General features: G+C 38.7%; 1 protein-coding gene across 1 annotated transcript; it reads left to right on the forward strand.

Moving 5' to 3' along the window:
• Window positions 1-858: 858 nt before the first annotated feature.
• Window positions 859-1764, forward strand: LOC131276666 (vomeronasal type-1 receptor 4-like). Its single transcript, XM_058290188.1, has one exon. It carries the CDS (start codon window positions 862-864, stop codon window positions 1762-1764), a length of 903 nt encoding a protein of 300 aa, XP_058146171.1. The 5' UTR covers window positions 859-861.
• The last annotated feature ends 11267 nt before the right edge of the window (window positions 1765-13031 follow it).

Below are 13031 nucleotides of genomic sequence, written 5' to 3' on the forward strand. Positions count from 1 at the left end.
TTTTGATACCTTTCACAGATTTATCTTATTGGTAACTCAATTTAGAGAGTAATAGATAAATATATGATCCACAATTAGTAAGGATATAGTTCCAACTCCATGATATTTTATCATGCTTTAGTGTTTCAAGTCCCTTATTTTAGAGCATGACCTAATGTTGTTAAATAAGTCCAGTGAGAGATGTCATTATACTTTTTTTCCTGACATTAAAACAAAGGAATCTTTCTCTTGCCATCTTAATTCAGAATTTATCAGGCATTTACTAAATCCATCTTGTCATAGCATAGGTTTATGTAGTAATATGCTACAAAGAGGACATCCACATTTTACTGTAATCATTAAATCCTTATTCATAATCGATATTGAGCTATGTAATAACTTCAATACTTACTTGGAAAGCTTTAAATAAAATGCCATCAATCTAAAATAAAATGATATGTTGTAAGAACAAATATAGAGAGATTATTTGAATAATACAGGTAGGTATCTTCCTTAGTATAGCATGTGTGTTTAAAGCTACCTAGGGTGTAAATTTTGCAAATCATTTAACTTCTTTGTGCCTAAATTAACCTCAACTTTATGATTAAAGTTTCAGTGTGTGCATCATGGATTTGCGAAGAAAACAGAAATTAGTATATGTACAGACTTGATAGTAGAAGTTCATACATAGTAATTTCAATTTATATATTCAATGCTTAGAAATCTCTTAATTAAAGAAAAAACTAATATGTCTTTAAGTACAATCTAACAGTAAGTGGAGAATTTTGTATTTTGATTGAGATGATAAATGTAGCTCATGATTTATGTTCCCAATGCAGTATTTTCTGGTTTTGAGATAATCAGTCACAGATAACTGACAAAATGACCTCCAAGGATTTGGCAATAGGAATGATCTTCTTATTACAAACCGTATTTGGAATGCTGGGGAATTTCTCACTTTTTTGCCATTATATCTTCCTTTCCTTCACTGGGTGCAGATTAAGGTCCACAGATTTGATTGTCAAGCACCTGTTAGTAGCCAATTCCTTGGTCCTTCTCTGTAAAGGAATACCACAAACAACAGCAGCATTTGGTTTGAAAGATGTGTTCAATGATTTTGTATGCAAAGTTGTTTTGTATCTTCACAGAGTGGGAAGGGGGGTGTCCATTGGAACCACCTGTCTCTTGAGTATTTTCCAGGCCATCATGATCAGTCCCAGGAATGCCCGGTGGGCAGAGTTGAAATTTAAAGCCCCAAAGTATACTGATTTTTCCCTTTTCCTGTGCTGGATCGTCTACATTGCAGTAAATATTATCTTTCCAGTGCATATGTCCGGCAGACAGAACACCAAAAACATCACAAACCTTAAAAGTTTTGGATTCTGTGCTTCTGTACGTCATGACAAAATCTCAGACTCACTCTACGCAGTGTTGTTATCAGTCCCTGATGCTTTATGTCTGGGGCTCATGCTCTGGGCCAGTGGCTCCATGGTTTGCATCTTGTACAGGCACAAGCAGAGGGTCCAATATATTCATAGGAACAATGTCTCCCTCAAATCCTCCCCTGAGTCCAGAGCTGCCCAAAACATTCTTTTACTGGTGAGCACTTTTGTAACTTTTTATACCGTCTCCTCCATATTTCATGTTTGTATCGCTCTTTTAAATAATCCTAGTTGGTGGCTGGTAGACACCGCTGCACTTCTTAATTCCTGTTTCCCAGCTCTCAGCCCCTTTGTGCTCATGTGTCGTGACCCCAGTGTTTTCAGGTTCCACTCTGCCAAGTAAGACGTACAAAATTCCCCATCTTTTCAGAAATATGTAAATGTACGTTTCTGCAAGATGTTCAGTTATGATTTATACATCTCCTAGTTTATCATAAGAACTGTTATGAAAAGTCACACTTCAAGTGCAGGGAAAAGACAACCTAACCTGCCTTTGCCACAAGAATAAACAAATGATAACAACAATTGAAAATGAAATATTATGCAATTACTACGTAAGTATGTCTTCGAGTATGTAAGTTTCTACCTGATATAGTATATTTTTCCAAAAATTCACTACATATCAAATTGTTGCACAAGTTACATAATAAAGGAAGAGAGTGTGTGTGTGTTGGGGGGGGGGGGGGATTCAAAATACCTAAAAGAAAATATCCGCATGGAATAATGAAGAAGTAGGGTGTGAAAATGGAATCTGTATTTCAGATTCAGAATCAGAGAATATGATCGTTGTGGGCAAGTTATGATTTTGGTATCTAATGTAATTAGATAAATGGCAGTCATTTGAAATATGATGCTGAGAAGAGAGATTGGCATATATAAAATATTATAGTGTAGAAATGTTCATATAGAACTGAAATAGATCAAACAAGAATGTGAAAAATATGTTTTTGCTGTTTTTTGGAGAGATCAGATGAGTTTGAGAATATGAAAAAATCTGGGTAACTGGTAAAAAATTTCATGGATTTTTGAACTGTAGATGGAAATTTGTGTGTCTTGGGGTGTTTTATTTGATATTATGAGAACATTTCTATTGGGCATTTTGGCAACAAAAATTTTGAGAAGAGCACTCTCATTTCTTTAAGTTAAAGGACATAAGATTTTCACTGAGCCTTTCATTAACCTTGGAGCAGTAGAAGAATAGCCATTTGAAAGAAGAAAAGCATATATCCATTTTTGGTTTATAATGTGGAGTTTATAACTTATTGGATTCTGAATTATCATAATGATGTTTCCTCAACTTTAAGAAACATTTTCTTATATCTCTCTCTCTGTAGTTACATGTAAAGCAGATGTAAAGTGGTAAAATCAAAAAAATTTTAAACAGCAGCATCAGTTTGTTGTACATTGAATGTTATGCCAAAATATAAAGAAACACATTTTAGCTCCCCCAAAACATATATATATTTACATATATACATATATTAACATTTTCATGTACATATATATGTGCATATATATAAAACGAGACTATGTTTGATATGAAATAATATTGGAAAAGTATAAATTGAGAAATTAAAATAACAGCAACTTTTGTTTAACTGTAAAGCATATTTAAACTGATGATTTATATCACCAGGCTTGTTACTTTATTTGTTAAAATTATAACTATGTTTAAGTATATATACTGAAATAGTTAATTAGCTGAATTAATGAGAAACTGTTTTAATTGAATAAAATGATAATATGAAATGTAATGAAAATGAGGTTAAAAACTATTCTATTGTAATTATATATTAGTGATATCTCTTTAAAAATATCCTATTTAATATATGCAAATATTGTTTGATATTAATAGGAGCAATAATATACTTAGGAGTAATATAATGATGCCTGTATTTGAGAGTGTATGTCCAAATTTGTTGCGTGCTCTTCATTACATCACACTTAGTTTACTTCCTTGTTCTTTGTATCTTCTGCTTATTTGGTGTTTAAAATTCCACATTTTGCCTTTTTTCTTTGGAGGTTGCAAACTCAGTATCTCTTAGTTTATAACCTAGAAATTAAAGTATACTTTAAAAATTAACCACAGGGTAAAGTTACCCAATATGTTCAACTGCCTTCCTGCAAATATAAAGACAATGCAACTCTAATCTACAGATATAACTTGTTTTATTGTACTTTGCTTTATTGCATTTTGCAGATGTGCAATTTTTTACAAATTGAAGGTTAGTGGCAACCCTGCTTTGGGCAAGTCTGTCAGCACCATTTTTCCAGAAGCTTGTACTTGTTTCTTTCTCTATGTCATATTATGCTAATTATACTAATATTTCAAATATTTATTTTATTATTATATCTTTTAGGTTATCTGAGATTTTTGGTGCTATTGTTATAATTGTTTGGGGGAGCAACATGACCACATAAGATGGCAAACTTAATAAATGCATGTGATCTGACTGCTCCACTAAGCAATCATTCCCCCATCTCTCTCCCCTTCCTCAGGCCTTCCTATTCCCTGAGACACAACTTTATTGAAATCAAGCCAATTAGTAACCCTAAAATGACCTCTATGTGGTCAAATGAAGAGATGCACATCTCTTACTTTAAATCAAACCTTGAAATTATTAAGCTTATTAAGGAAGGCATGTTGAAAGTTAAGATAGGCCAAAAATGTGGACTCTTGTGCCAACAGTTAGCCAAGTTGTGAAAGTAAATGAAATGTTTTGGAAGGAAATTAAAAGTGCCACTTCAATAGGCACACAAATGATAAGAAAACATAAAACCCATATTGCTGATGTAGAGAAAACCGTAGTGATCAAACCAACACAACATTCCATTGAAGCCAAAATCTAATCTGGAGCAAGGCCCAGCTCTCTGTAATTCTATGAAGGCTGAAAGGAATACAGAAGATGAAAAAGGAAAACTAAGGTAGCATAGGTGACTGCATGAGATCTAAGGAAATAACTCACTTCCAAAGCATAAAAGTGCAATATGAAGCAGCAAGTGCTGAGATAAATGCTGAAGCAAGTTATCTAGAAGATTCAGCTAAGTGCAGATTGAAGGATTTTTTATGTGGAGAAAACAACCTTCTATTGGAAGAATTGACATCTAGGACTTTCATAACTGAAAAGAGAAGTCAATTTGATTTGACTTCAGTGCTTGGAAGCACGGGCTGACTCTAATATTAGGGGAAAATACAGCTGCTGACTTTAAGTTGAAGCCAGTGCTCACTTACCACACTGAAAATTAGGACCCTTAAGAATTATGCTAAAATGGAATAACAAAGCCTGGCTGACAGCAAATCTGTTAACAACACAGTTTGCTGAATATTTTAAGCCCATTGTTGAGACCTACTGCTCAGAATCAATAATACCATTCTAAATATCACAGTTCATTGACAACACACCTGTTCACCCAAAAGCACTGATGAGTATGTACAATGAAATTCATGACTTTGCCACAACATCCATTTGCAGTGCATGTATCAAGGAGTTAATTTTGACTTTCAAGTCTTATTCTTGAAGAATAATAAGGTTTTGTAAGACATAACTGCCTTAGATGGTGATTCCTCATATGGATCTGGAAAAGTAAATTGAAAGCCTTCTGGAAAGGATTACTTTTTTTGATACTCTGAAGAACAAACATGGTTCATGGTAGGATATCAAAATATCAACATCAAAAGATGTTTGAAGAAAGGCAAGTCCAACCCTCTTGGATGACTTTGAGGCATTGAAGATGTCAGTGAAGGACATCTCAGCATATGTGAAAATAGCAAGATAACTAGAATTAAATGTGGAACCTGAAGAAGTAACTGAATTGTTGCAATCTCATATCAAAACGTGAATAGATAAGGAGTTGTTTTTTTATGTATGAGGAAAGAAAGAGGTTTCTTGAGATGGAATTTTCTGGTGAAGATCCTGTGAACATCGTCAAAATGACAAGAAGAGATTTAGAACATTACACCAACTTCATTGATAAAGTAGCAACAGGCTTTGAAAGGATTGATTTCAATTTTGAAATAATGTCTACTGTGTATCAAATGCTATCAGAAAGCATGGCATACTACAGAGAAATCTGTTGTGAAATAGTCAATCAATGCAACAAAATTAATTATTGTCTTATTTTAAGAAATTGTTACAGCCAATCCAAACTTCAGCAACCTCCACTGTTACCATTCAGCAGCCATTTACATATAGGAAAGACCTTCTACCAGGAAAAAGGTAATGACTTGTTGAAGGATCAGAAGATGATAAGCATTTTATTTTAGCAATAAAGAGTTTTTAAATGAACCTATGTACATTTTTTTAGATGTAATGCTATTACACACTTCATAGACCAAGGTACAGCATAAACATAGCTTATAATCACTGGGTAACCAAAAATTTTGTTTAATCTCTGTATTGTGATATTTATTTTATTGTGGTTGTCTGGCATCAAACCTACAAAATCACTAAGTTATGTCTGTCATAATGTTCTACCAGCCTTTTACGTTGCTTTTATGTATTTAGGACTATTTATAAGATGTATGTATTGATATTACATGGAGAACTTCCAAATCCTGAGCAAACTACTTGTATTAGTCTGCCAATGCAGTGTCAATGCAAAGTACCAGAAATCTTTTGGTTTTTATAAAAGGTATTTTATTTGAGTTAAAAACTTATTGTTACAAGGCCCTAAAGAGTTCAGCTCAAGTTGCTTTCCCACCAGAGTCAGTTGCCAAATGTTGAAGCAAGCTGGCCAGTGATCTCTGCGTGGGTTCAGCCTTCCCCTCTGTTCTTCCTCTCTCTCAGCTGCAGGCTGGCATAAGGCGTGTCTCTCAGGGCTTCCTCTCTCTCCCAACATAGAGCTCATTTATTTCTGGGCCTTCTGTATCAATTTCAGCTGTATGGTTCTGTTTCCAAGGTCAGCTGCAAACTACCAGACAAATGACTTATCTCTCCCTGGGACCCCAGGATAAACTTTGTCAGAGCTCTCTCTCTTCCCAACATTTCTTCTTGAGCGTCAATTTATATTGGTCCACCAAGAGTCAGGGAGTCAACCTGAGTCAAGTGTTACTCACATAGTAGAATCAAAGCCCTACTCTTAAGAGGTAATTTAATTAAGGACCCCTCAAATGAATTTAATATTATCAAATGAATTTAATAATCAAAGGGCAACACACCCAGAAGAATAGAATAGTTTACAAACATAATATTTCTCATTTTGGGATTCACAGAAATAATTGCAAACTGTAACACCACCCAAACCAGAATACTGATATGCTCTAGTATCATTTTATGTTTCCTCCGTGCCACTATCCACACTGGAAACACTAGTCTGACAGCTATTACCACTGAGCAGTTCCTTCTGTTTTTTACTTTATATAAATGGAATCATTTAGCACTAATGTTTTTGTACGTTGAATTTCCATTCCTTATGTTTTTTGTGACAAAATGTACTGCTACAAGTTCTTGTGGATCATTCATTAGGATTGTTGTATAAAATTCCATTGTATCATTATCAAATATTTAATATAATAATTCCATTGCTTATGTGCATGTGAATAATTTTCATTATGGAGCTAGGATCATTAGTGTAGGTATTCAAATGGCAGAATTTGTGTTTTGGTGAAATGTATGAGTTTTTGTAACCTCTATGTGTTTACTGAAATTATTCATCATCTTTACATCCATTCTGACATAGATGATGATGCCAAACTGTTTTCCTATATTTCTGTAGCAATTTTCACACCCACCTTAAGTGGATGAGATTTCTTATTTATCTACATCATTATCCACATTTGATTATTTTTGTCATTTTCATTTTAGCCTTCTGGTTGTTGTGTCATGCTACAAGTTAATGGTTTACTAAAGAAGTTGAACATATTTTCACATGTTTATCAGCCCCTTGCTGACTCTTTCTGGGAAATGCCTGTTCATTTACTCTGTCCATTTTTTCTCAGTTGAATTTTCTTTCATTCTCTTTTCAGTTTGTAAACATTCTTTATGTACTCTGGAAACAAGTTCTTAACTTCTCTGTCCCCGATTCTCTTTCTCTCTCTCTGATAAGCTCTTAATTCTACTAAAATCTAATTTGCATTCACCCCTTTAAATTTTTTTCCTTTATGAATATTTTTCTTTTCTAATGCCATAATGCCATTGTTTTCTTATAAATATTTCATTATTAGTCTTTAAAATTTCAATCAGCCATTCATTAAGAATGGACTTTTTATGTGGTGGGAGTATGGATTGATGTTTTCCCAAAAACAACTATAAATACAGTTCATTCTGAAAATAAATCATAATTTGATTTCATTTGCTCTCACTTGCCATTGTGTCAAATAGGTTAACATCTCCCCATCCTTGGAGATGTTTATTCATACTATTTCTACCTATCATCTTATTTTTAGCAATCCCACTTTGTCACACCAGCAAGATGGCACTTGGAGAAAAAAGTCTTCAAAATCTTTTTGGTCATAGGATTGATTTTTCCCATATTTTAATGTGAAAGTTGTCCCTATTAGGATATATTTCTCAGTGGGTATCTCAACTTTTTCACGTATGCATCAGCTTTATTTCAAAATAAATTTTTAATGATTCTTGTAGTGCAAGCCAGCTTTCAAGATGTTATTAAATTATTTCTCTGGGGCATAGGTCATATTAATTACCTGGTGATTGTAATATAGGTAAATCCTTCCACTGAGGAAAAACTAGGGCAAACTTCATGATAATGCAGTTAAAAATTGGGGGATTCTGGGAAGTGGACATGACTCAACTGACAGTGTCCATCTGCCATATAGAGGTTCCAGGGTTTAATTCCCTGGACCTCCTGACCCATGTGGTAAGCCGGCCCATGCATGGTGCTGCTGTGTGCAAGGAGTGCTGTGCCATGTAGGGGCGCCCCAGGGTTGGGGTGCCCCATGCGCAAGGAGTGCACCCCATGGGGAGAGCCACCCCACGTGAAAAAAACACAGCCCACCCAGGAGTGTTGCTGCATGGAGAACTGATGCAGCAAGATGACTCAACAAGAAAGAGATGCAGTTTCCCAGTGCCCCTGAATTAATATAAGTGGATGCAGAAAACACACAGTGAATGGACACAGAGAGCAGAAAACGGAGTCAAGGGGAGAGAAAGAAAGAAAATAAATCTTTAAAAAACAAAATTGAGGGAGTCATATGCCCAAGTCCCTCACTTATAGCACAAATCTATTATTTGTGCAGCGTATACCTGAGTTCCTTTGTATTAACATCATGGAACTTGCAGGGGGAAAGAGTGAGCAAGAGAATAATATTAACATGAAGATATTGTTGCCACTTCTGCAAGGAAAAATAAAGCCTTTTGTTTCAGATCCAGAATCCTCATGCCTTCTGCCAGCATCCATGAAACCGACTGTCTAGTTTGTTAGCTTGCAAATAGGGTTGAATATAAAATCATACATATTCTTTGATAATGTCTGTGATGAAGATATAATGCTGACAGAAACCTAATATCTGGAAGAGCAAAGGACAAGGACACTTTGTGGTTATGGTGTGAGAAGCCTCCCTTGAACTAATAGAAAATTCTCTAACCCAATGTTGGGTGAGGTGGAGCGAAGGGCCCTGCACATTTAATGGGGAAACTGTGGGAAAGGCAGGATTGAAAGAGGTAGCTACATGTGCTTTGTTTACTGTCTACTCTCCTTCTGCAGCAGGAGGAACCATCAAGAAATTTTGTTCATTCTCTTCTTGGCAGGAGAAAGGTCAAGCAGTCCCCAAAACTGATGGTTAAGGTAAATCAAAATAATGATTTGAGGTCATGTGGGTGATCTGCGAATAGTCACTAGCTCGCTAGGCATGAAAAGGGAATGCGTCTTGCTCACTCTGACACTTTGTGTCCCTTGATGTCTTCCTCCACCTGCAACCCGACCTCCAAATCTTTAAGGAAAAGTTGAATTTGTGTGGGATTTGAGGGAGAGAAGGGTTTAGAACTTTTATAGTCCTTTTGGATACTCGTGCCAAATTTGTCATCTTTTATCAAAGACCCAGGGGAGGGATGTTACGTGCAGAGGGTGTTAATCATGGCTAGGGATGTGGAATTGAGCATGGCTGCAAGCAGTCAGAAAGAAAGATGCCCCGAAACCTTGGTATTCTCCAGGTGCTGCAAGGCACAAGACTTTAAGATGAGAATTCTAAGAAAAAGGAGAGAAATAGGAAAAATCTCCTCATCCTGGCGCTATTCCCCCATGGTTGCCTCATTTGGCTCCTTAAGATCTCCAAGCTCCTGCCTGGGGGATACACTAATCTTGCTGCAGCCTTTGACTCATGCTGGTGTTAAACTCTTTCATCTGTGTTCATGTAATAAAAATTAATAAAATAAAATAAAATAAAAACACCCAAACTCAACTGGTAGGGTTTTCACAAGGTGCACAATGAGGGAACAGAATTTATCTGATGATATAGATGGGGTCTTATGAGATAATTCAACATCCAGTTTACTTTTTTTCATGAGAATCGATTTTTGGAATTAATGTATTATATACTTTACTTCCCTGTCCCATAATGCCGCAGGGGATTATCCTAATTGTGGCAAGTTGCCAGTAGAGAAGTATTGATGAGATAAACTCCCCTATCATTTGCTCTCAGTGGGCAGGTAAGAATGAAGCATGTGCACCTCTAGCTTGTGATTACAACTTTTCAATCTGTAGATGATGTTCTATTTGTTGGAAAGTCAGAAGCTTCAGTCCCAATAGCCCTGCAGTAGACATTATCTTATGATCTCCAGGGAGGGGGAAAAAAAGAAAATAAGAACAAAACAAAGAAATCCAGAAACCTGACTCCTAGTTAAATATTATTGAATGTATTTAGGAGGATTTACACTACTCAATTCTTCAAGGAAAATTGTGACAGTATTTTGTCATTTGCAGCTGCTGGCAAATGGAGGCAGCCTTTAACTAGAGATATCCCTTGTAGCTATTTCTTTTTTTTTTTTTTTGAGTTTTTTTTTTATCAAATTCTACTCAATTTATTCATTTTTAAAAAAATATTACATTAAAAAAATATGAGGACTCCATTCACCCCTACCACCCCCACCGCACCACTCCCCCCACAGTAACACTCTCCCCCATCATCATGACATATCCATTGCATCTGATGAGTACATCTCTGGGCATCGTTGCACCCCATGGCCTGTGGTCCACACCATAGCCCACACTCTCCCACGTTCCATCCAGTGGACCATGGGAGGACAAACAATGTCCAGCAGTTGTCCCTGGAGCACCACCCAGGACAACTCCAAGTCCTGAATATGCCTCCATATCTAATCTCTTCCTCCCATTCTCCACACCCAGCAGCGACCATGGCCACTTTCTCCACACCAATGCCACATTTTCTCGATTATTAACCACAATAGTTCATGAATAGAATATCATTAAGTCCACTCTATTACTTAATATATTCCTCCTTCCTGTGGACCTTGGCTTGGTTGTGTCCATTCCACATCTATGTCAAGAGGGGGCTTAGATTCCACATGGATACTGGATGCAGTCCTCCTGCTTTCAGTTGTAGGCACTCTAGTCTCCATGGTGTGGTGATTGACATTCTTCAACTCCATGCTAGCTGAGTGGCGTAAGTCCAATAAATCAGAGTGTAGAAGCTGAAGTCTGTTGAGGCTCAGGGCCTAGCTATCATATTGTCAGTTCAGAGATTCAAATCCCCTAGATATATCTTAAACCCCAGCACCAACTACAATTCCAGTAAAGTAGCATAAAAGGCTTGTGAAAAGAGATCCCATCTGAGTCCAGATCCATCACGCAGAAACACCAGCTCCAAAGAAGGGCCAACTGACATGGCAGTGAACCCGATCTGCCATGAACATAGAACCTGTGGGTCTCTTTAGCCCTCAAAAGGACCAATACTTGCGGTTGTATCTACTTTATCATCTCTGAGACTCTGCTCAGGTGTGCATAAGGGCAATCCTTCTGACAACCTTCATACTCTTTTTTAGAGACTCATAGCCATATAAACTCATTTGTCCTTTCCATTTCCCCCTTACCTTAGGTCAAACAGCATTTTTAATTCTTGTTATTATATGCAGACAGGGATATTCTGCTGGTCCGCGTTGAACCTTTAATTCAAGGTCATTTTCTAGTTACATCATCAGCTGGTACTTGGTAGTGATCCCTTGGTGCCAGAGAGGCTCATCCCCGGGTGTCCTGTACCACGCTGGGGGGAAGGCATTGCATTTACATGCTGAGTTTGGCTTCGAGACTGGCCACATTTGAGTAACACGGAGGCTGTCAGGAGGGAACTCTTAGGCACAGTGCTGCTCTAGGCCTTGTTCTTATTTCAGGTGTATAGGCTCACAAGCATAGTCATTAGTATCAGGGGCTCACTGTTGGACCCTCATTCCTTCCTGGTCCTTACCGTTGCACCTGGGGGACTGCTGCTACTCTGTGAGAGACCACGGCAGAGCCCCCCCACCCAGCCAGGAATCCAGTACCCCCCCAGCTGTTGTTTTTAATTGTTTCCACTATGAGTATATCCAAACATTTCCATGCAACCTGGACACATGCCCTGTATAACTCCCTGTCAACCAAATATCGCCTGTCAATAACATCCCATACCAGTATTCCTCCGCTGCCACTGTTGAACCACTCTGTGATCCAAAACTTCCTGAAATGTGAAGCCCAATATAATGTCAGGTTCCCTTACTAATAAAATGGAATATAGCGATGAGTTTAAAGGTTAGATATAGAAAACATATTTGCGGCCACCCCTCGGGCTGAAGTGTGGTTTGCTGACCTGGCGGGGGGCGGCGGCCGCGGTAGGCCTATTCCAAACTGCTGCCCCCATAATAGGGTGGTTGGTCGGGCCCACCGCCACCCCTGAAGGAAGCTCGGCATGGGCACAGAGTGCCCTCGGGTCTCCCCTTCTCGGCAGCCATGCTTCCGCGGCCGCCCCTCCTCCCGGATGGCGCCACACGATGCCTTATGGGGCAGCACCCTTCTTCTTCTTTCTCTCTGCGTAGGCGCAGGGCGGAAGATTCCAGTCCGCCTTTTCCCCTCCCCCCGACAGCAGCAACAGCCAGGTGTGGGCGGGAAACTCAAGTCTGCCCTCTACCCCAGCAACAGCAGCCACCAATCCCTAAACCCTGCCACTTCCCCCAGCAACAGCAACAGCCAATCCCTAACCACCATCCCTCCCCCTTCCAGTACCTCCCACTGACCTTTCTCCGGCAACCAATCAGAACAGGGCGTGGCTTCGACCAATCAGCCTTCCCCAGCCCCTATAAAACTGTTGCCTCTCCCTCAATAAAGTTGGACTTGTGTGTTTACCTTGTCTCCGTGGTAGTTCTTCTGCTGTGCGCCCTCCAGTCCTGAGAGCCCCCAACAAGGGCCTGGCCTCCCTTGTCCCCAGTTCGTCGCCTGCTTCTCCGGGCGACCCCTTCGTCGCCGGCTTCGCCGGGCGACCCCATCAGCTGAACCGCGCAACCCCTGTGAGACCGACCCCTCGTCTGCTGCCGGACCGACCCCTCATCCCAAGTGGGACCGACCCCTTGTCCTAAGCTGGACCGACCCCTCGTCCGCAGCCAGACCCCACCTCTACTGACCGAGCAAGCCGCCACACATATTGATTTGGAAAAATTCTACATCCTATCT

The sequence above is a fragment of the Dasypus novemcinctus genome, chromosome 30 (genome assembly GCF_030445035.2).
Source record: "Dasypus novemcinctus isolate mDasNov1 chromosome 30, mDasNov1.1.hap2, whole genome shotgun sequence".
In the NCBI taxonomy this organism is placed as follows: domain Eukaryota; kingdom Metazoa; phylum Chordata; class Mammalia; order Cingulata; family Dasypodidae; genus Dasypus; species Dasypus novemcinctus.

Coding starts and splice junctions, on each gene's coding strand:
- LOC131276666 (XM_058290188.1), top strand. CDS start 862: ATGACCTCCAAGGATTTGGCAATAGGAATGATCTTCTTATTACAAACC.